Source organism: Chiloscyllium plagiosum, chromosome 23 (assembly GCF_004010195.1).
Source record: "Chiloscyllium plagiosum isolate BGI_BamShark_2017 chromosome 23, ASM401019v2, whole genome shotgun sequence".
Lineage (NCBI taxonomy): Eukaryota > Metazoa > Chordata > Chondrichthyes > Orectolobiformes > Hemiscylliidae > Chiloscyllium > Chiloscyllium plagiosum.
In genome coordinates, this window is record NC_057732.1 from 39,627,672 (window position 1) to 39,651,130 (window position 23,459).

General features: G+C 40.7%; 2 protein-coding genes across 6 annotated transcripts in view; one reads left to right on the plus strand and one right to left on the minus strand.

The window, feature by feature from the left end:
- The window catches only part of cax1 (cation/H+ exchanger protein 1), a 63,157-nt gene extending 54,348 nt beyond the window's left edge, over positions 1 to 8,809 (plus strand). For 3 of the 4 annotated variants that reach the window (XM_043713995.1, XM_043713996.1, XM_043713997.1), the window contains 4 exons: positions 2,505 to 2,599; positions 4,815 to 4,893; positions 6,378 to 6,486; positions 8,178 to 8,809. In XM_043713995.1, coding sequence (XP_043569930.1) covers positions 2,505 to 2,599; positions 4,815 to 4,893; positions 6,378 to 6,486; positions 8,178 to 8,251 — 357 coding nt within the window. In that variant the 3' untranslated portion in view covers positions 8,252 to 8,809. Of the gene's footprint in view, positions 1 to 2,504; positions 2,600 to 4,273; positions 4,485 to 4,814; positions 4,894 to 6,377; positions 6,487 to 8,177 lie in introns of those variants that run through there. The other variant, XM_043713998.1, reaches the window with a different exon arrangement.
- A 2,083-nt stretch (positions 8,810 to 10,892) lies between these two features.
- Positions 10,893 to 23,459, minus strand: part of klhdc10 (kelch domain containing 10) — a 41,321-nt gene continuing 28,754 nt past the window's right edge. For both annotated transcript variants that reach the window (XM_043714001.1, XM_043714002.1), the window contains 7 exons: positions 23,027 to 23,181; positions 20,475 to 20,623; positions 19,276 to 19,360; positions 18,421 to 18,487; positions 15,911 to 15,958; positions 14,119 to 14,258; positions 10,893 to 13,177 (listed from right to left, as the gene is read on the minus strand). In XM_043714001.1, coding sequence (XP_043569936.1) covers positions 12,968 to 13,177; positions 14,119 to 14,258; positions 15,911 to 15,958; positions 18,421 to 18,487; positions 19,276 to 19,360; positions 20,475 to 20,623; positions 23,027 to 23,181 — 854 coding nt within the window. In that variant the 3' untranslated portion in view covers positions 10,893 to 12,967. The remainder of the gene's footprint in view (positions 13,178 to 14,118; positions 14,259 to 15,910; positions 15,959 to 18,420; positions 18,488 to 19,275; positions 19,361 to 20,474; positions 20,624 to 23,026; positions 23,182 to 23,459) is intronic.

Consider the following 23,459-nt stretch of genomic DNA (forward strand, 5'->3'; position numbering starts at 1 on the left):
TCTACATATTGTGTCAGGAAACCCTTCTGCACACATTGGACAAACACCGACCCATCTAACGAACTCGAGCTATAACTTTCCAGATATTGACTGGAAAAGCTAAAGTCCCCCATAACAACCACCCTATTACTTTCACTCTTCTCCTGAATCATCTTCGCAATCCTTCCTTCTACGTTTCTAGGACTATTAGGAGGCCCGTAGAAAACTCCTAACAGGGTGACCTCACCTTTCCTATTCCTAACCTCAGCCAAGCTACCTTAGATGGCGAGTCTTCATCCATCGTCCTTTCCACTGCTGTAATACGATCTTTGACAAGCAATGCCACACCTCCCCCTCTTTTACCCCCACCTCTGACCCTACTAAAACATTTAAACCCTGGAACCTGCAACAGCCAATCCTGTTCTACCCATGTCTCCGTAATAGCCACAACATCGAAGTCCCAGGTACCAACCCACCCTGCAAGTTCACCAACCTTATTTCGTATACTTCTTGCATTGAAGTATACACACTTCTGATCAGGTGTTACCCTAGAACTCTGTGGGAAGCTAGGGAAGTGATTGCAGGGGCTCTTGCAATATTTGTGTCATCGATAGTCACAGGTGAGATGCTGGAAGACTGGAGGTTGGCAAACATAGTGCCACTGTTTAAGAAAGGTGGTAAGGACAAACCAGGGAACTATAGACCCAGTGAGCCTGATGTCAGCAGTGGGGAAAATTGGGGGATGGGATGTACATGTATTTGGAAAATGCAAGGACTCATTAGGGATAGTCAGCATGACTGTGTGGGGGAAATAATGTGTCTCAAACTTGATTGTTACTACTTCAAAAAACTCAGGATTGATGAGGGCAGAGCAGTAGATGTGATCTATGTGGCCTTCAGTAAGGCGTTTAACAAAGTTCCCCATGGGATACTGGTTAGCAAAGTTAGATTTCACAGAATACAGGGAGAACTAGCCATTTGGATACAGAACTGGCTCAAGGTAGACAGAGGGTGGTGGAGGGTTATTTTTCAGACTGGAGGCCTGTGACCAGTAGAGTGCCATAAGGATCAGTGCTGGGTCCACTTCTTTTATACAAATGATTTGGATGTGAGCATAAGAGGTATAGTTACTAAGTTTACAGATGACACCAAAATTGGAGGTGTGGACAGCGAAGGTTACCTCCGATTACAACAGGATCTTGATCAGATGGGCCAATGGGCTGAGACGTGGCAGATGGAGTGTTGCATGTGAGATGTTGCATTTTGGGAAAGCAAATCTTAGCAGGACTTATATACTTAATGGGAACATCCTGGAGAGTGTTGTTGAACAAAGATCTTGGAGTGCAGGTTCATAGCTCCTTGAAAGTGGAGTCACAGGTAGATGGGATCGTGAAGGAGGTGTTTGATATGCTTTACTTTATTGGTCAGAGTATTGAGTACAGGAGTTGGGAGGTCATGATGGAGCTGTACAGGACATTGATTAGGCTACTGTTGGAATGTTGTGTGCAATTCTGGTCTCCTTCCTATTGAAAGATGTTGTGAAACTTGAAAGGGTTCAGAGAAGATTTACAAGGATGTTGCCAGGGTTGGAGGATTTGAGCTACAGGGAGAGATTAAATAGGCTGGGGCTGTTTTCCCTGGAGCGTCAGAGACTGAGGGGTGACCTTTTACAGAGATTTATAAAATAATGAGGGGTATGGATAGGATAAATTGAGTCTCTTCCCTGGGTGGTGGATTCCAGAGCTAGAATGCATAGGTTTAGAGTGAGAAGGGAAAGATATATAAAAGAGACATAAGGGGCAACCTTTTCATGCACAGGGTGGTACGTGTATGGAATGAGCTGCCAGAGGAAATGGTGGTGGCTGGTACAATTGCAATATTTAAAAGGCATCTGGGTGGGTATATGAATAGGAAGAGTTTGGAGGGATATAGGCCAAGTGCTGCAGGTAGGACTAGATTGGGTTGGGATACCGGTCAACATGGACGGATTGGACTGAATGGTCTGTTTCCATGCTGTACATCTGACTCTTAAGTGTGCATTATTTAATAAAAGGGCTGTTGTTTGACTGGCCCATCACACTTGTCAGGTATCTAACTTAGTCTTTCAGTCACATTCTCCTCTTTCGTTGTATACAAATCTTTCACGTTTCATTTAATTCCCTCCATGAAAGTTGGTATTGAATCTGCTTTCACCGTTTAGTGAAAGAGTACTAGTAAAAGGATTATTAGATTGGGGGAAAGTTCAGTGAGGACGTGCCTGAATTTGGAACCGGCTAAGATGTTGGATTCCTTCTCGGAGTGGCAAAATAGATTAAACTATGACTGCATTGAAATTTTAAGGAAAAAATCCTCTGTTCCTCCAAGTTAAATAGAACTGGGTAGAATCTGCACAATGATGGAAAGCGAGTTTTGGAGTTATCTTCAAATGTTTTCTTGCAATGTTTTTGGGAGGAACATGTTGAAATTAACATGCAACTTTTTTGTTTCGTTCTAATTATCACTTTTTAAAAAAAATTTAAAAACAGTACTTCCTTGGTGTAACAGTCTTAGCGATGGTCCCTGAACTTCCTGAGATAGTAAATGGAATCCAGTTTGCTCTGCAGAACAACATCAGCCTCAGGTATGTTATACCAATCTTATCTTTGACTTGAGGTCTAGCCTCTTTGCCAAATGCTGAGATGTGATGGAAATGGGTTTTAGGGCATTGGGGAACAGAAATTTAGTTTTTCTTGCTCTGATCTGTACTCCCAGCTTACGAAACTAGCAGGACAAAGTGATTCCTGATTAATGGTAAGGTCACTTTAACTTCTAACTGGCCTACAAACTTAATAGAGTTCTTTTGAGAAAGTGACCAAGTTGATAGGTGAAGGAAGGGCTGTAGATGTCATATACATGGACTTTAGTAAGGCATTTGATAAGGTTCCCCATGGTAAACCAATGGAGAAAGTGAAGTTACGTGATGCGCAGGGTGTTCTAGCTAGGTGGATAAAGAACTGATTGAGCAACAGGAGACAGAAGTACTTGAAGGGAGTTTCTCGAAATGGAGAAAGGTGACCAGTGGTGTTCCACAGGGATTAGTGTTTGTAATACACGCAAATGATCTGGAAGATGGCACTGTTGGTCTGATCAGCAAGTTTGCAGATGACTCTAAGATTGGTGGAGTAGCAGAAAACCTCGGGGACTGTCAAAGAATACAGGAAAATATAGACTGGAGAGTTCGGTGGACAAATGGCAGGTGGAGTTCAATCCAGGTAAATGTGAGGTGATGCATTTTGGGAAGTCTAATTCTCGAGCGAATTGTACAGTAAACGCAAGAGCCTTGAGGAAAAGTTGATGAGCAGAGAGATCTGGGAGTTCAGGTCCATTGTACCCTGAAAGTTGCTGCATGGATGGATAGAGTGGTCAAGAAGGCATATGGTATGCTTGCCTTTATCGGACGGGGTATTGAGTATAAAAGCTGATAGGTCATGTTAAAATTGTACAAGACATTAGTTCAGCCGCATTTAGAATACTGTCTACAGTTCTGATCGCCACATTACCAAAAGGATATGGACATTTTGGAGAGGGTGCAGAGAAGGTTTACAAGGATATTACCTGGTATGGAAGGTGCTAGCTATGAAAAGAGGCTGAATAGGTTAGGATTGTTTTCATTAGAAAAAAGGAGATTGAGGGTGGACCTGATTTGAGGTCTACAAAGCCATAAAGGGTATAGATATGGTAGATAGAGATAAGCTATTTCCCAGGGTGAAGGATTCAATAATGAGGTCACACTTTCAAGGTGAGGGGTGAAAAGCTTTTAAGGGGGGTACACGGTACCCTACAGAGGGTGGTAGGTGCCTGGAACATGTTGGTAAAAACAATGACTGCAGATGCTGGAAACCTGATTCTGGATTAGTGGTGCTGGAAGAGCACAGCAGTTCAGGCAGCATCCAAGGAGCTTCGAAATCGACGTTTCGGGCAAAAGCCGAACATGTTGTCAGCAGAGGTGGTAGAGGCAGACAAGGTAGGTTCATTTAAGATCTGTCTGGACAGATGCATGAGGAGGTGGGGAGCAGAGATACAGATGCTTAGGAATTGGGTGACCGGTTTAGACAGTGGATTTGAATTGGCTTAGGCTTGGAGGGTCGAAGGGCCTGTTCCTGGGCTGTAAATTTTTTTTTGTTCTAAATCTGAGAACGGGCTTCCATTCAATATGCAGCTTCTGCAAAGTATAAGATTATTGCAAATCATTTTTGACCAATTATTACAATCCAGTGAAGACTAACCAGCTTCTAATCTGTCACTTCAATCACAGAATCACAGAAACCCCACAGTGTGGAAGCAGGCCATTCAGCCAGTCGAGTCCATACTGATTCTGTGAAGCACATCCCTGAAAACCTTCATTTTCCATGGCTAATCCACTTAATCAACATGTCTGTGGACACTACATTTTTTTAGCATGCTGAATCCACCTAACCTGCACATCTTTGGATAATGGGAGGAAATTGGAGCACTTAGGAACTGCACAGTCACCTGAGGGTCCCTGGTGATGTGAGATAGCAGTGCTAATCACTGAGCCACAGTGCTGCCATGCTTATTATCCAGTCTGTTGTCATAAGCAGCATTTAATATATAGTCCAATATAACACTTGACATCAAATTAAAACTAATTTATAGCCAGTTACTTTTTAAAAAAAAAAGTTATCTTGATCATTTAATGAAAACCCTGGATGATCTTGCAAAGAGAACAATGCTGTTGGAAGCAAGTTTCTTGGAGGGGGAGTGATGACCTGATGTAATGCTGTAAAACCCAGTTTGAACAATTTGGGTTCATCCATCTTGATCTGTTTCCTCAGCCTGGAAGTTGGGAGTTCCATCGCTGTGCAAGTGTGTATGCTGCAAATCCCAATCTTGGTACTTTTCTCAGTCATTTATGTAAGTATTTAACTCCCCAAGCATAGTATATAGGAATGGAGATGGGAGAAAAAACCAGATTCGGTGGAAGTATGTAGAACTAAAGGAAGGGAACAAAGAACAAGGCTGTGCAAGAACTTGTATACTGGATGATTGGTAATATTATGGATAGGAGCTATTAGATTTGAGAAGGGATGTGGGATAGGAAAGAGTAGGATTGAATTTGGAGGGGATTTGATACAGGGATGATATTGCTGAGTGACAGCATGTGGTCCAACACTAGAATTACCTCCTGAATTGAAGCATTGCAAGTTAATGTTTAAAATTGGAGGAAGGAGCAGAGAGAGAGGAAAAAAAACTGTCTTGACAGCTTGACTTAATGGCATCTATCCTAGAATCTTGGATGCATGAGTTGTAACCTTTTCAAAACTTACCCCAAATTCTGGAAACATTCCAGTAGGTTTGGGAAACTCTGAATGTAACATTACTCAGTGAAAACAAAGCAGGAAGCTGTAAGCTAGTTAGTCTAAAGTCTGTCATTAGGGAAAATACTATTTTGTCATTTGGCACATTAAAATGGTGATAGGAGCAGTAAGTTTAGAAATCTGAATGCAATTGGACAGAGATGTTATGGATTTGTGAAAGGGAAATGTTTGATAAATTGCATATATTACAGGAAGCATGCAGTTGTAGCAAGTAATTGGGAAGGCAAATTGAATGTTCACCTATATTGCAGGAGTGTGATTTGAAAGGAAAATCTTCCTAAAACTATAGGACACTGAGACCACACCAAGAATATTGTATACAGTCTTATTGTTCTCCTTTCTTGGGGGGGTGGGGAAGAGAATATACACTTATTGGATGCAGTTTGGAGAATATTCACTAGACTGACCTATTGGGAGGAAGGGGTTGTTTTATAAGGGAGCAGAGTTTGAGCATTTTGGGCTTGTGTTCATTGGAGATGAGAGGTTGTCCTATTGAAATAGATTTGACTGTTGATAGGGTAGATACTGAGAGGAGCTGAAACTTTATTGCTGGAACAGCACAGCAGGTCAGGCAGCATCTAGGGAACAGAAGATTCGATGTTTCGGGCACATGCCCTTCCTGAAGAAGGGCATGTGCCCGAAACGTCGAATCTTCTGTTCCCTAGATGCTGCCTGACCTGCTGTGCTGTTCCAGCAATAAAGTTTCAGCTTTGATCTCCAGCGTCTGCAGACCTCACTTTCTCCTAGATACTGAGAGGATGTTCTTGTAGGGAATCTGAAACTTAAATGCAACATCCCTAATTTTTACAAAATTCCTCAAAATAAATTTGTATTATTTTCAAAGCTGAGTGAGACTTTTAATCTGAGGGAGTTTAGCGTTTTAGGTTGAGGTGGAAAGTGGGAGAGTGAATCTTTCATTCAGTTACAAGAATGTATTTAAAAGACTGTTTTCTTTTAAAATTGTACCAAGTTGTACCAATCTTAACAGCCCATATATTGACACAATTATCTTTTGTCTAGCCTGTAGGATTTAATTTGCTCTTCAGTGATCTCCATCTTTGGGCATCAATATTCAGTGTCATCTTGATGAATTATATCTTTATGGATGGCAAGTGTGACTATTTCCAGGGTAGGTTCTCTTTCTTGACCTGTAGAGGAGTTAAAACATATGATTATCTTGCTGAATCTGTGAAGTATACAATTTGCATAATGGGAGCAAGGGTATTTAGCTGAATCAACTTGCATGTCTTTCCAAATACTGCAATTAGATGTTTGATCAATAATAGTCTTTGCATTTACTTTGTCTTGTGGTGTTCTGGTATAGAACAAAAGACTGTGTGCACATGTTTATTTGCAGCCTGATTGAGATGTGCTGTCTGTCCTATTGATGCGCAAGTATACAAGTCTTTTTTGACCGTTTGGAATGACTTTTATTTCTAAACAATACTACTTTTCAGAACCTCAAACATTTTGCGTACCATTTAAATATTTTGTGCCAGCCAATTATGTGTAGTAAGATGCCACTGTGCATACCTTGGTTAATACTTGTTGAAGAACAAAGACCTTTTTTTTTTCCCCCTGATCTTCAACATGGCAATGGTGGATCTCTCGCATTGACCTGAGGGCAGATTAAGTCCTAGTCCAACTGAAGAACATGTGTTAATAATGCACTTAACTGTCAGCCTAGACAGTGCTCTAATTTATGGAGTGGGACTAATACTTCCAATGAATGGTAGTTTCTGCTTTTTGGTTGTTTGCAAAGATTAATAACTAGGCTTGAACAATAAGCTCTGCAGTTGCCTATTCTGAATAACTTCTGGCATCAGAAGTTATCTTGACATTCTGCATTCCACAATAGAAATCAACTTGGATATGGAGTTGTGATGCATTCACACCCTCGTTTTTAAAAAATCATTACCTGCCCCAAAGTTATTGGAGGAAGGTTTTGCAGATTGTTGATCTTAATGAGCACACTTTCATGTGTCTCAGTTGACAGTTTGACCAGAGGCAACAGAACAACTAAAATGTCACTAGTACTTTCAGATGTTCTGCACTTGAGCCAAAACCTGTTTTTGGAACAGAACTTCACTGTTCAACCTGTGCCATATTTAACAATAGTTACCTAACTGGAAGTTTATGGATTTGAAAATATTGAGTTGACCCCGTTGCCCTGGCCTGTGGGATCCCAGGTTAGAATCACTGCACTCTTTAAGCTAAACTGAATTTGTTGGGCCAGCATTAATCACCCATTCTTAATGGCTGAGCAGGCAGTCCAAAGTCAACCACATAGCTTTGGGTCTGAAGTTGCATGTAGGCCAGAGCAGGTAAGGACAGATTTTCCTTCCCTAAAGCACATTAATGTCTGTGGAATTACCACCATTTGACACTGGTTACATACTTTCCATCAGGCCAGCTTTTATTCAGTTCAAATTACACTATCTGCCAAGTTGAGATTTAAATTGATCTTTGTCCAGAACTATAGCCTGGTGTTCAGGAATAATTTATCTAGTGACACTACCACCATGTCTCCCTTTCAATCAATATCCAATTGAGTACTTAAAAAATCAATGAATTTTGAGGTAGGACTTGCTCTTTCAGGCCAGAGTTCTTCAGCAATGCTGGGACTGAACCAAGCTTGTCATATTTACAGCGGACAAACTGACCATTCAGCTCAACTAATTTGCCTAGTCACGGATGCTTCATGCTGAGTGAAGGTGTTGACTGCAGATAATCTCCCATTCTGTATCAACTGGTATCCTTTCACCTTGAGTTGGGACTTTACAATTTTTTTTAAATCTTGACACTGATTTGTCTCCACAGGCACAGCATTGGTGGTAGTCTACCTCATCATTATGTCCATGTATTTCTTTGCTCCATCTCAAAGTGGATGCTGAAATGGAATTGCTGAACTTTGTTTTCCAAAAGCTTGAACAACTCAAGATTCTTATTGGCAGCCAGTAAGCCTTGGGAATCTTCCAGGAATGGGAACTGTTGCTGTTTTGAATTGAGCTTCAGTGCTGGTGTTAATAGCTGACAGACACAACTTAACACTGTTTGAAGACCCACTGTTCTTTTCTCCAGTGTGTCCCCTTGTTTTCACGTTCTGTATTTGGGGGAAGGATAGAGCTTGTTTCCTCGCTTTAAAAATTTCTTTTTGGAAGAGATTCTGTAAGCCAATCCTCTCTCTGAAACATTGCTGACTTGTATATTACAAGAACAATTTCCCTGTCTGTCTGAAGATTACAGTGTGATTCTATTTTAACAGCTGTGGCTGATTTTGATCTAAAATATGATTTATGTTTTGGAAGGACTGAACTTGTACTACCAACTCTGGTTAAAAATACTTGAAGCTGTGACTTACTAGCTTACGAGGTGTACAATGTTGGAGGCACTAAGAACTAATGTATTTATAAAGTCAATTGTTTAAAATAAAATTTGTATCTCCCTTTAAATCCTGCACCTTGATTTTAGTGCTAAAGAATTTTCAATAGCTTGGTAGCTGTCCTGGTAACCAAGTCCTGTAACTTGATTCATATTGCCCTTGGGTTGGTACAGACACCAGCCTGGAAGAACTTGCTAAGGATCATGCTTTAATGTTACCCAGTGCTGTTGCAGATCTGGCCATGTAGTTAGATTTGCACCATGCCTTTTTTGTTTGAGTAGTGGGGAGAGGAAGAGGAGAAAACCTCAATGTGATTTCCACATAATGAGTTGATGGTTTAGGACTTGGATGAGGAGAAATTACTTAAAGCTGCAAATCATTGGAATTGTGTACTCCAGATTTGAAATGTTCCCCCCTCAAATAGTTAAGGATAAAACAGACAATATTCAGGGAAATGATCTACAAGTTTGTATTTGGACCCAAAGTAATGTGTTGAAACAATAGCTGATGAATTAGTAGCAAGGTTAAGTAATGTTTGTATGAAGTGCAGATCAAACCTTGAACATTTTGTTTACAAGAAGTTGGACTAAGGAAAGACTTGAGTTAATGTATCATTTTTCTAACACTAAAGCAATGTATAATAATGGAAAAATGATGAGCCATTTACCCTTATGCAAGAGCTTGGGTAACCTTCAGTAAAATACTGTCATGTTTGAGCTCTCGTGGCTGTAGAAAGGATGCAAGAAATATTTCGAAGAACAGTTATCATTGGATCTCTAATTTGGAAAAGTAGCCTCCAATGATTTGAGTTCCTTTAAACTCATGAGGGGGATGTTTTATGAACATCAATCATTGTAATTGGATAGGGTTAAGCATGGATTTCTTTCAATTTCCTTTTTTATGAAAGGACATAACTTGTGGAACGCTTTTTGGAATAGGCTGGACTGAACAATTAAAATTCAATTCTCCTGAAGAAATTAAATGGGACGATTGGCTTCAGACAAATTAGGATGGGGGGGAGAAGGAAATGTCAGTCTGAATAGTTGTAAGTGATTTCCACAACCTGTACCACTATATCATTACAGGTGGGTAGTCAACTTTTAATTAGCACAGTCCATTTTTAGTCGAGGCTGGGGGGGCTGCCAAAGGATGGGATAAAGTGGGAAGGCAGAATTGGAGGAATGCAGAGATTCCAGTTGTAGGTTAACCTATTTTTAAGCCTCCAATAAGTTAAAGAATTATCAGACAAAAAGTTCACCAATCACTTTTTCACCCAATTTTCATTCCTTCCTTAAAGTTCACAATAAGTGGAGCTGATCTGATTTTTCAAATCTCCAGTCTGATTATGCTTTTTGATTGAGGATGATCTCCAGTAAAGTGAGTCTAGGCTTGTCAGAAGGATGACCATAGTTAATGTCTGATTTAGGAACCCTGTAATGCCCAATAACTCCATATTTCAACAATTCAAAAACTTTAAAACAATTCAATTTTCTTGCTTAAAAATACTGAAGCCTGTAGTCAGATTTATTTATTACTCAAAACAATTTGGTACATTGATCCTAAACCATTTAAATAGTTCTTGCATCTATTGTCTTAGTTTTCATTTTCTACCTTTTTTATAAGTGAAGTTTAAGGTGAATACTCATACCCTCTATCTCCCACTGTTTGGTGAGGCCACTTTTGGAGCACTATGGTCATTATATGGTTGTGGTTATTATTATTATTATTGCTGAGAAGACTTAAGTTACATGGAGTCTGGATACAGTGGGACTTCCCTGGAGTCGAGGAAGTTGAGGGATGACCTTTAGAAAATCATGGAGGGGCACAGATTAGGTGAATAGTGAAGGTCTTTTCCCTAGGGTAGGGGTGTTCATAGTTACCGGGCATAAGGTGAGAGGAGAGAGATTTAAAAGGGACCTGAGGTACAAATTCACACAGGGTACTTCATATATAGAACGAACTTCCAGCAGAAGTGGTAGATGCAGGTCCTGTTAAAATTAAGATATTTGGATGGGTACATCAAAAGGAAATGTTACTACTTCTGCCTATATTGCTGAAATGTCTGGACACTATACCACCAGAAACCAGTCTGCATAGATACTGCTAGCTTGATTGTACATACTAAGCACTTTGGTCATAAACTTGATGAACAATTCAGATTTATCCATGCTTTTATTAACTTAACAAAAGATGTGGGGAGAAAGAAAATCTTGCAGTGATTTTAAAAGTCAAACCTGGACAAAGTAGTGGTGGTGGTGAGAAAGATGGAGAATACAAGGACTGACCACCTTTTTTCTTTCAGTACTTCACTTACATTGGGTGCCTTGAGTGAAACTTCAGATTCATGAAAACAGGCCTCTGATAAATTGACTTTTTAAAACAAGAACCAGGTCAAATCCTTATCACAGTTACTCAAAGAACACCATATTTACTAAAGTCTCGGCATACATTACTTGCCATGATAGAAGTTGAATGGGTTTGCATGGTGCTGGTTCTTAGTGTATACTACATAGTGATCACCTCATTATTTTAAATATACTTTTCATTGCAGCTTGTAAAATTAGCAACTTTCAATCTTAACCAACCTGATTACTCAAAACATAATTGCTATGCTCTACATTGCTGCTGTTACTGTAGCCACTGGGCAAATTAATTCAAATAATTGGTTTCAAGAGTTGAACTTTAAAGACTAATTGCATCTGATCCTGGGCTTATCCAGAGAAAGGTTAATTAGTTGCCAAAAGACAGTAACAGCCAGGCCAAATTGGAAGTGAACAGATTCCCAAAACATTGATAATTTCATATTGAGTTATGGCTCAATGGGGTTGAAAAGTACACTGACTTAGAGTTAGATGACACTCGAGGAAGTGAGTAAAGGGAAATGAGACAATTTACCTGAGCAAGTAGAGGATAAGGTGGCTTGAGTAGGATGCACCTTCATCATCATGGTGGGCTAGAAAGCAGGATTTCTCAACTCGCTGGGATAGGATCAGGTTTCTGTATCCAAACCCCAACCCCAGAATTACAATTCAAATGTCTCCATTCCCCATGAGTAATGGGCTATTGGTTGAATGTCGTCTTTTAGCAGGTTTTTTTTGTGGGCTAGGGTAACAAATTATGGAAAGGGTACTGTAGAAACCTACCAGGTTGGCAACCTATCACCACTGCAGTTCATTATTGCAGCTGCATAAAGTGTCTGAGATTCTTTCCCCCTTGCAGAAAATTAGGAATCTGAGGGAAAAGTGATTGCCCATAATGTTTGGAATAGCCAGTTATTTTCCACTCAATCTCTTTTGTCTAAACATCCACAAAGGATAATTTATCAATGTTCAACTGACCCTAACCACAACCACAACCACCACCACCACCCCCCCATTAATTACTGACAGGTTAGAAAGAGCCTGTGGGAGGGATGGAGGTTCTATAAGGCATGGCAGTAAGATGAATGCAACGTGAAATGTTTTTTCCTTATAATTATAGCTTTATAAAAAAACAAGTTGAATCCAAATCAGCATGGCTCAAACACAATCTGGATGGACTCACTGCATGTGTGAAAAGTACTTGGTGATTAAAATGATATTAAGGCAACCGCTTGCTTGTTTTTGGCTCTTGATACAAAGATTTAAGTGGGGTGGGATGGCAAAACAGATACTAAAAGAAAATAAAGGAAAAGAGTGTTTCACATCTGAAATTGAAACAAAATATTGGACATGCACTGCAGGTCTGTCAAATTTGAAAGAAAATTTTAAAAAGGGCTGTTTCATGTGAGATCATCAGTTCTAAAACCTCACTCATGGAAGTTGGTTTGTGGGAGGGGAAAAAATGACACTTTATTGAATTAAATGGGACTTTTAAAAACTGCTGAGACATGAAGGTGTTGGAATTGATGAGACAGTCTGAAACAGACTCTCTCCTTTAGAGGCAGGCTGACCTGCAATTCCAAACTGGAACTGTTCCAGTGTCAGGGCACAAGTTTTAAAAAAAAAATTACAAAGTAGGCTCCACTTGCCTTTGTGAAAAGGTGGTGGGAGAGGGGGGTCAGTCCACATCACAATGCAAGCAAGTGACAGGAGGTCTTCTAAAATAAAAAGTAGCTGAGACATCTAACACTTATGGCAGATAAGGCCTTGGGGAGTATTCTTCCCAGCAGTTTCCTCCGACACTGCCCATCATCCATATTGCAGAATCCACATCTGTTTGTCTCTCTCTACCTTCTTCACTCTGGCAGTCACTTCAACCTCTCCACAAGTCCTTGTGTAAGTCCAAGATTGAGTAGTTGTGTGGTGGAGAACTGCGTTAAGTGTGGGAGACTCTTCAGCAGCCTCTCCCAACAAAGTTCAAAGAGGCTGGGCACTACCAGCCAGATTTTGTAGAGGGAATCAGTCCGTTTATTCTCATGGATGTTGACCACTCCACCATGCACGTACATGCAGCCAGCCTGTAAAACATACATAGTAAGGACCTTCAGTTTGCCATTGTCTGACTCCAAACGAGCCACTGCAGGGACAGTGTGCATAGCCAAATCTAGCATTTCAGTGCAGTTATCATTCAGTACCTGTTTGAATGATCTAAAAAAAGTTAAATCCCAACCACTACTACCCTTCAAGATCCCCAAAGTAAATTGCATTGGGAGAGAACATTTTGCACTTTGCAAAGGAAGTAAACTACCACCAATGGTATTTGAAGTCGACCAGAGGAAGAACAGACATGTTGGGATTATTTTATAGAATGCCTGACATTATTTAGGGAGAGTGTGTAAGAAGCCTTAAGTTTCAAGGAAGGATAGTACATTTGATCACTGACCTAATGAGGCACTTCAGGGATCAGTCTTGGAACTATTTTGATTTAACATTTTTATTAAAATTACCTAGATGTAGGTGCAGGGCTAATGGTTACACACTTTTGTGCAACTGCACAGAAGGAAAAGAAACTTCTCCAAGTGGATCTCAACGTTCTGGGAGAAATGTAATAACTCTGGTAAATGCCTTTTAATTTGGAAAGTTGTACAGACAGGGTTTATGCCAAGGTAACAGTCCTAAGCATCAAATTAAAATAGAGTCAAACGACTGGATCTCACCATTACTGTTTTCTGCTGTCTATCGGTAGGTGGCTAAAATGAGAAGCAATAACAAACAGATATTAGGTGAAAGACAGAGCATTCTCTTGTATTTTTCTTGTACAAGGCCAGGGCCAGAATTAATGAACCTCAATTATTGGTAAATTCAACAGGGAAGATTCACAGTCTTCTCTGAACATCTGCAATTCCTGCCCAGTGCTAACAGGGAGGGCTATTGGACAAAGACAGCCTTGGGTTCAGCAGTGGCTGATTGTAGTTTACAAATAAACCAGCACGGAAAGACATTACTCTAAGCTACTCACCGGGGTTACAGCTGCACAGTGAAAGTAAGCAGGCTCTGGCATTTCCGCAGGCAACCGTGTCCATTGGAAAGTCTGTAAATTGAGCTTCCAGAGGTCCCCAAGTATTACCTCACCATTATATCCACCACACACGTACACATCTGCCAAAAAAGTACAAATTATTGTGATTTTTCACAACGATGTGATCTGCACTTCTAATATACAAAAGTGCACCAAGGCACTTCACAGGACCACTGTAAAACAAAAGTAAGAGACTGAGCCACAGGAGGAGATAGGCAGGCCATGTGACCAAATGTTTGGTCAGAGAGGTATGTTTAAAAAGGGTTTTAAAGGACAGAGGAATTGCAAAGATGTGTATAAAGGCTATTTCAGAGATTGTAGACTAGGCGACCACAAGTATGGTCAGAAATGGTAGTAATTTCATTTCAGGATGCTACTTAGTTCATTGGCAAGTTTATAAATTGAGCATCCAAAAGGTCCAGCAAGAGACATGGGAATATCTGAAGGCTGTGGGCTGGAGGCATTACAGACAACAGATGTGGCAAGGCCATGGAGAGAATTAAAAACAAGGATGTAAATTTTATTATCCAGATCTTACCTGAATAGGAGCCAAAGTCAGTCAGCAAGCATTGAAGTGATTGGGGTGAGAAATGGGGAAGAATTAAAGGAGAAACAATGTAGGAAAGGCAGAATGTAAGAGAAACGTAAGGATCGAGTTGGAATAGTCAAGTCTAAAGGTCACAAAGGCATAAACAAATGTTTTAGCAAGTGATGAGCTGAGACAGGGATGAAGTTGGATAATGTTAGAGGTCATATTGATGGGACAAATTAGATTGTAAGTTCAATTTGGGACCAAGTGTGACCCCAAGTTGCAGAAAAACCAGCTTAATCTCAGGATTGTTCCCAGGGAGAGAGGGATGGAGTTTATAGCTATGAATTTGGAAATTTGAATGAGGACTGAAATTTTCTGTTTATCCTTTACTGGATGTCTTATACAATCTCAGGGTGAGAATTTAATATTTGTACAATGCAGAAGGCATGACAGCTAACTTGTGCAAGCAAATTCCCACAAACAGCAGTATGACAATGACCAGATAATCAATTTTAGTGATATTGACGGAGGAATAAACAGTGGCTAGGGCTATATAATCTAGGAAAGTTCCCGGTTATTCTTCCAATAGTGAACATCAAGATGACATGAAGAGGCATGAGGACAGTGCACAAATATGGCAGTGAGTGAGACCATATCTGGAACAGCAAAGTAGGTTTGAGAAGCTGAACAGCCTACTTCAGCTCCTGTGTTCCATGAGAATTTACATCCACATGATGGGGTGGACACAGGTCTTGGTTAAAAACTCATTGGAAAGGTGGCACCTCAGGCAGTGTCACAGACTCTTATAATCAAACCTAGATTTCCATGTTCAAGTCTTCAGAGGTTACCCAACTGTAATCCACTGACTCAGGTGACAATATGATCATGAGTCATCTGATTGAATTAAACTTTTTATTTCTTTCCTTCTAAGAAATAAACGATTTAGGTGACCCAGTTTATATTTTTCAAAAAATCTCCTGGTGATAACAGTAAAAATCTGAATGGCGATGTCATTGCCCAAAGTGGAATTACTTCATTTTTAGTTCTTAGGTTTAAATCTGTACAAAAGAAACACTTGAAATCAGCATTTCCCTGTAGAGGAGAAACTGTTTTTCTAAATAAATAGATGTGCAATACAAGACACAATGCTGGGTACAGTCGGATGTCAAACTAAACAGCTGTCAATACCAAACTTCTTACCATGCCCAATTTGTACACAGCTATGACACCTTCTGGCAGCAGGAAAACCTACAAGAAAACACAAATCCATTAAAAAATATATGGTTACAAAAAAGATCCAAACTATTGAGAAGTGGGGTTGGAAATAAGTTTCTATCGAGCTAATGAACGAAAAGCATATAGTTTCTAACAATAAATGAAGATTGTTTTAATTTCCAAAGTGTTAGAGACTAGTCTGGCAGTATCTGCAGAGTTAACATTTAAAATCAAATTAGGATTTCTTCAGAACTGAAAAGGGTTTGAAATAGTTTGCACTTTTGAAAAAGCAGAGAGGAGCAAGTGGAACACAGGGTACGGGTCAGTCATACAGGCACACAGCATGGAAACAGACCCTTTGGTCCAACCAGTCCATGTCGACCTTAATCCCAAACTAAACTAGGCCCATCAGTCTGCGCTTGGCCCATATTCTCCAAACAGTTCTTATTCATTTACTCATCTAAAGTTTTTTTAAACTTTGTAACTGTACTCATATCCACCACTTCCTCTGGAAGTTCATTCCACAGCTTGAAAAAGAAAAAGTTGCCCCTCATGCCTTTTTCAAATCTTTCTCCTCTCAACTTAAAAATATGCCCCCTTATTTTGAATACCATCACCTTACCATTCACCTCATGATTTTATAAATCTCTATAAAAGGTCACCCCATAACCTCCTATACACCAATGTAAGAAGTCTCAGTCTATCCACCCTCTCCCCATAAACCCCACCCCCATTCCTGGCAACATCCCAGTAAATCTCTTCTGAATCCTCTCCAGCTTAATGACATCCTTCCTATAAACAGGGCAACCAGAACGGGACACAGTACTTACAATTCCCAGTACCCTACCTCAGGAAGGATGTGAAAGCACTGAGAAAAGGGAACAAAAAAAAAGTTAAAAAGAGAAAGTTTCCAGTCATACAGAGAAACTAGGTTTGTCCTCCTTAGAGGAAAGAAAGTTCAGAAGAAATTTGATAGCTGTTCAAAAATCATGACAGGTTTAGATTAAGGAGGAAGAGATAAACTGTTGCCATTAATGAAGGGGCCAGGAACCAGAGGACATGGATTTAAAGTCATTGGCAAAAGAAAAAACAAAGGCAACACAACATTTTTTTTCCAAAAAGCAACAAGTGGTTATGTTATAGTTTCCATAGCTTGAAAAGACCAATATATGCAGATTCAATCATGATTTTCAAAAATAAATTAGATAGACAGCTGAACAGAAAATTTGCAGTTACATAGGAAATAGACAGGTGAATAGGATGAGCTAAAATGCTCTTCCTCCAAGCAGGCATATGCTAGATGTCAGATACATAGAACAGTCCATCTTCTGCAGTTACACTGGCACTAATCCCACCTTTTCCTCCGCTATATTGACGACTGTATTGGCGCCACCTCGTGCTCCCACTAGGAGCCTGAGCAGCTAGTCAACTTCACAAACACCTTCCACCCTGACCTCAAGTTCACCTGGACCATCTCAGACACCTCCTTCTCCTTCCTGGACCTTCCCACCTCCATCTCCAGCGACCGACTCAACACTGACATCTATTTCAAACCCACCGACTCCCACAGCTGCCTCTTGACTACACCCCCTCCCACCAACCATCCTGTAAAAACACGATCCCTTACTCCCAATTCCTCCACCGTATCTGCTCCCAGGAGGAGCAATTCCACTCCAAGACATAGCAGATGGCCTGCTATTTCAAGGACCGCAATATCCCCTCCCACACGATCAACAATGCCTCCAGCACATCTCCACTTCCCGCAACTCTGTCTTCAAATACCACCCCTCCAATTGCAAGAATAGTAGGATCCTTCCACATCCAGCAGAGATTTCCTACACATCCAAACACCACATCTACTATGTCTACTGCACCCGATGTGCTCTCCTTTATATTGAGGAGACAGGATGCCAACTTGCGAAACGTTTCAGGGAACATCTCTGGGACACAGCACCAAATAACTCCACCACACTGTGGCTGACCAGCTCAACTCCCCCTCCCACTTCACCAAGGACACGCAAGTCCTGGGCCACCTCCACAACTGACGCCCGAAGAACACATCATTTTCCACCTTAGGACCCTTCAACCACATGGCATCAAATTCGATCACCAGTTTCCTCATCTCCCCTTCCCCCACCTCATCCCAGATCTAACCCTCCAACTCGAACTGTCCTCCTTGTCCATCTTCCTTCCCATCTATCCAGTCCACCCTCCCCTCCGACCTACCACCAACACCCCGCACCTACCTATCTTCCCAGCTACCTCACCCCCACCCTCCTAGTTATCTCCCAGGGGTTGATTAGGGGTGGGAAAGGACCAAAGAAGGGAAAAAAAAAAAAAGAGGATGGAAAGAACAGAAACAGGAGGGCAAGGAAATGAGGTCAAAAAAAGTGGCAAGAGACGTTTGAAAATCTCTTCAAAATGGAAAGGGTTAAAATGATCCTCTTGGACACACTTTTGGATACATTTAGCAGAGCAATCTACTCTTGACTTACCTATTCTGTCCTGTGGTTTTGTTTGTATTTCCTCCCATGTATTAGTCTCCAGGTTGTATGTGTGTATCTGGAAATGAAACAAGTCTTGAATTTACATTTTTGTGAAAGGGAAATAGAACTTGAAAATTAAGGTTTAGAACACCGTACTGTGAAACAGCCTTAACTTTCTGAATCTTAAGAGAAAGTCATTCAGCCCACTGACTTGTCCCAGCCAAGCATCTAACAACACTTTGAACTCATTTAACATCCAAAGTTATTTTTTTGTTAATGGGTGAAATTAATCAATGAAGTTTTAAAACATGTTACTAGTTTAAATTATCCTATGGACTGGAATACCTTTATTTAAACTGGAGATGATTTTGCTCACTTTTGTATACTCTTTTCCATGCTCAATTTAATTCCTTCATGATGCAATTGCATTGTTCATTCTTTCTCACAACTTAGAATATTATACATTTAATATTAATTTTCAGTCACATATAATGTTCTAAAAATTAAACCCTATATCCACAATGCTGCACACATAGGAAGCAATGTTGATCCAACAAATGACCCAAGCAGCAGTTTATTCTAGACTACCACCTCACCCACGGTAGCCCACCTCAAATCTGATGAATGGAACTTTCCACTTATTCCCTTTCAGCCTGGTAATAAGAGTAAGTGTTCCCTTCTGCATCATTAGCCCTCTCATCCAGCCTGACATCGACACTGGATGAAGTCCAATTCCGCAAGAGCAATCAGACGCCATCCAAAATTCTTATTTCATCTACAATGTCTTGACATATCTGTATAAATCTAGAACAACCTCCAAGGTGTTTCACGATTAAGTGACAGGAGTGAGTGATCTCTCCCTACCTTATCCAGCGGATACGTTGTCCATGAAGTTCCTCCTCCTAATATGTATATCCTTTGCCCATCGTGAGCAATTTCATGTCGGTACCTGAAAACACAAGTAACCCTAAACATTCTTACTCAGCTGTTCTTCCACCCCAGACCACCCACTGTCCCTTGAAGTTGTGTGGTTAAGTCCAGCAGGTCCACGACAGTGGTCTTCAAACACAAGAACCTGAATGCAGGATCCCTTGCTACTCCAACTGGCCCCCTACCTCAGTAAACTCCCCTCAGAATTTTCACCAAGTCTGGTAGTTTGGAATTCTCTAGTTCCAAATGATTCCCTATACCCACCAACGTGAGTTGCCAGTAAAGGCCTCCACACATACCCATCTTAATGTCCTCCTCCTTCACCTCACTTGTTTCCATAGACACCAAATTCTTCTGACAGAGCTTCTCCTTTTCTACCACTTCCTTAGCTTTTGCACTGGTCAGCACTTCTTCAGATCCTTGATTCCTACCCATTTCTCTCCTATTCTTCCTTTTGCTCTCAGCATTTCCTTAACTTCTCAAAATGTAGAAAGTCTAAAAGGTCATCTCTCTTATCACAACTTTATTAAGCTAATTTAGCAGACGTTTATACCCATTAGCTTTTTTGTATTAATAAAATCAATTATTTTTGATTTGTAGAAGGCAGTGTTAACCATCCTTAGGTTCACAGTTTTATATGGCCAGTTTATCCTTGTATCTTGACCTAGAACCCACTGGTCCTCCAGCAAGAGGCATGTTCAGTTGTGGAATGTGTCCTCATGAATGGGATATTCCACTTTAAAAGACCATTGTAATGGAATGCTGGAAGAATACTCCATTGCAAATGTATATCATTGTAATTTCCCACTCTTCCTCTTCCATCAACATGTGAATACAAACCAAACGTACACTCCCAATACAGAACTCAGAGAATCCAAAGTCTGTTGGGACGGTGTCTGAAATTCAACACGGGCAAGGATTAAGGCACACCCCTTCCTGCTGTGTGGTGTAGTCTCTAGATGGATAGAGCTTTTGACACTAGTCAAACCTTTGTTAATAAAATAAAATAAACAATTCGGCAAAAAATCTGTTGCATTCAAAAGCTGCAAAGAATCTGCAGTCAGGCCTAACATAACGAGAAGGTCACTGATGCTATTTGATAAAGAGCTGCCCAATTGGCAGCTGTGGCTCACCTTTCTTCAGGTAAATCACTAGGAGGGTTATTTGGTTTGAGTTGTATCCATTCCCGAGCTGTAAGATCTAATCGGTGCAAATCTGTGTTGTAAACGTAACCAGTTGTCCCACCAAATATATAAAGGTATCCATTTATGATCACCATCGCCTGGAACAGTCAAAAGCAAAGATACACAGTTGAAGGGCTAAGAAGAAAGATGGGAATACATTAGTGGGTTTGAGAAGATTTGTAGCTCAGGTAAAGGTTCTCGATGTATGTTTTGCTCGCTGAGCTGGAAGGTTCATTTTCAGACGTTTCGTCACTATGCTAGGTAACATCATCAGTGAGTTTCTGGATGAAGCGCTGCTGGCATGGCCTGCTTTCTATTGGTGTATTTAGGTTTCCTTGGGTTGATGTAATTCCCTGTTCTTTTTCTCAGGCGGTGGTAGATGGGGTCTAACTCGATGTGTTTGTTGATAGAGTTCCGTTTGGAATGCCATGCTTCTTGGAATTCTTGTGTTTCTCTGTTTGGCTTGTCCTAGGATGGATGTGTTGTCCCAGTCAAAGTGGTGTCCTTCCTCATTTATATGTAGTGATACCAGTGAGAGAGGGTCATGTCGTTTTGTGGCGAGTTGATGTTCATGTATCCTGGTGGCTAGTTTCCTACTTGTTTGTCCAATGTAGTGTTTGTTACAGTTCTTGCAAAGGTATTTTGTAAATGACATTAGTTTTGTTTGTTGTCTGTATAGGGTCTTTCAAGTTCATTAGCTGCTGTTTTAGTGTGTTGTGGCTTTGTACCATGATGCCAAGGGGTCTGAGTAGTCTGGCAGTCATTTCCGAGATGTTTTTGACGTAGGGGAGAGTGGCTAGGGTTTCTGGACTCGTTTTGTCTGTTTGTTTGGGTTTGCTGCTGAGAAATTGGCAGACTGTATTCATTGGGTACCGTTCTTTTTTAATACACTGTATAGGTGATTTTCCTCTGTGTAGTTCCTCTGTGCTGCATTGTGTGGTGGCTTGTTGAAATAATGTTTTAATGCAACTTCGTTTGTGGATGTTAGGATGATTGCTTGTGTAGTTCTGCACTGGTCAGTATGTGTTGTTTTCCTGTAGACGTTGGTTTCAAGTTCCCCATTGGCTGCTCGCTCTACTGTGACATCTAGGAGTGGCAATTTGTTATTGTTTTCCTCTTTAGTGAAATTAGTGGGACAACACATCCATCCTAGGACAAGCCAAACAGACATGCACGACAATTCCTAGAAACATGACATTCCGACCAGAACGCTATCAACAAACATATTACTTGGATCCAATTTACCAGCCCCCGGAGAAGAACAGGAAATTACATCACCAACCCAAAGAAACCTAAACACAAATAAAAAGCAGGCCATGCCACCAGCGCTTCATTCGGAGGGTCACTGAGGTTACCTAGTATGGTGATGAAACGTCTGAAAACAAACCTTCCAGCTCAGCGAGCAAACCTCCATCCATGGGAATACATTGCCCAGATTGTACCTCATATACGACACATGGTTTTGAATGCTGACTATGCAGTCCAAGATTACATTACTATTTTGCATTCCCTAGCTGTTCTGTTTGAATTGCATAAAAAACCGGGGGTTTTAAAAGGGCAGTTTTGTTTGTAAGCAATACAGTGAGTTCTTGAACAATGCGATGGTTGCAACCTTGCATTATAGAAAAACCACCCTTGAGAAACACCGCATAAAATATTAGCACTGTAATCACATTACAGCCAAAACACATTAAAAGTTCACACTTTAGAAACACTTCATCAAGTGTGCCCAATTCATCAACTGAGTTACAAAGTTTCATCCTTGATCTGTGGAGCATTATAGAACTCAAATAGGACACAATAATAGGTCTTAGTGTTAGAGGCAGATCAACGTCAGCATATTCCAACAAGAGGGATCCCTACCACTGCTTTTTATGGTCAGATCGTCTCAAGACCAAGCCTCATTGTTAAACTAAATTTTGTGGGCAAGAGCATGGAGGACACTTCATAAGGAAGTGATCCAGAGCCCAACAAAACAGCTGAACCACCTAGACCAGGTTGGTGTGATGTTTGATTCCCAATTTGTAAAGAGTTAACTAGTCTCAATTAGGCTGTAACTAAAGTTTGACAGGTACCTTAAAGTTCATACAAAGGGATAATTGGTCAGAGTTCCTGCTCCTGATCACTTTCCTGAAATCTCCAGTGGAATTTTGGCAGTGTAATCAATACTAGGGGAGAAAAGTACCAGGTGCAACTACTAAATTGCCAAGGAATACCTGGGATAACATCCATCCACCCCAGATCCCATCTAGGAACCAACATCTTCAGATAAGGAAAAATTAGGGAAAAATTGAGAGAGTGTGAGGAAAAGGGGAAACACTCAATGCAAGGCTGCGTCTTTGGGATATCATTAGCCGTGGGGATTGTGGGGGGGGCGCTTTTGGGGTTGCTGCCAGGTAAAAAGGTGAAGGGTCAGGGGAGGGAAGCAGCAAAACAGCAACATTATTTATTTCATGTTGTGTTGTCCTCTCATTGATTCAGGGAGCCAGAGTCTCACTAACCTGTCCATATATGCGGTTGGGTTTCTTCCCTCGACAGTTGAGCAGTGCCCATCGCTTGTAATTAACATTGCACACATGGACATCATTCCCACTGCTCTCACCAAAGGGCACGCCAGTGCCTCCAAATACCAGCAAGTTATTACCATGTAAAACAACTGAAGGGGAAAGCAAAGATTGTTTAAATCAGCACTGCTGCACCAAATTGCAACATTGTACACAACTTTACAAAACAAAGGATTCCATTAATTGGCAATAGTAAGAGATGTTACAATTGCAGAATGTTGTCAGCACAACCCTACACTTGAAACTAGGCTATCACCCAAGTCATTATCTTCTAGGGAAAGGAGGCTTCTGTGCTCTGTGCAATTTTGATAACGTAAATATACAGAGTTCTGTCTCAGCCTCTTGTATACTTGCTAGTGTAAACTTTTGT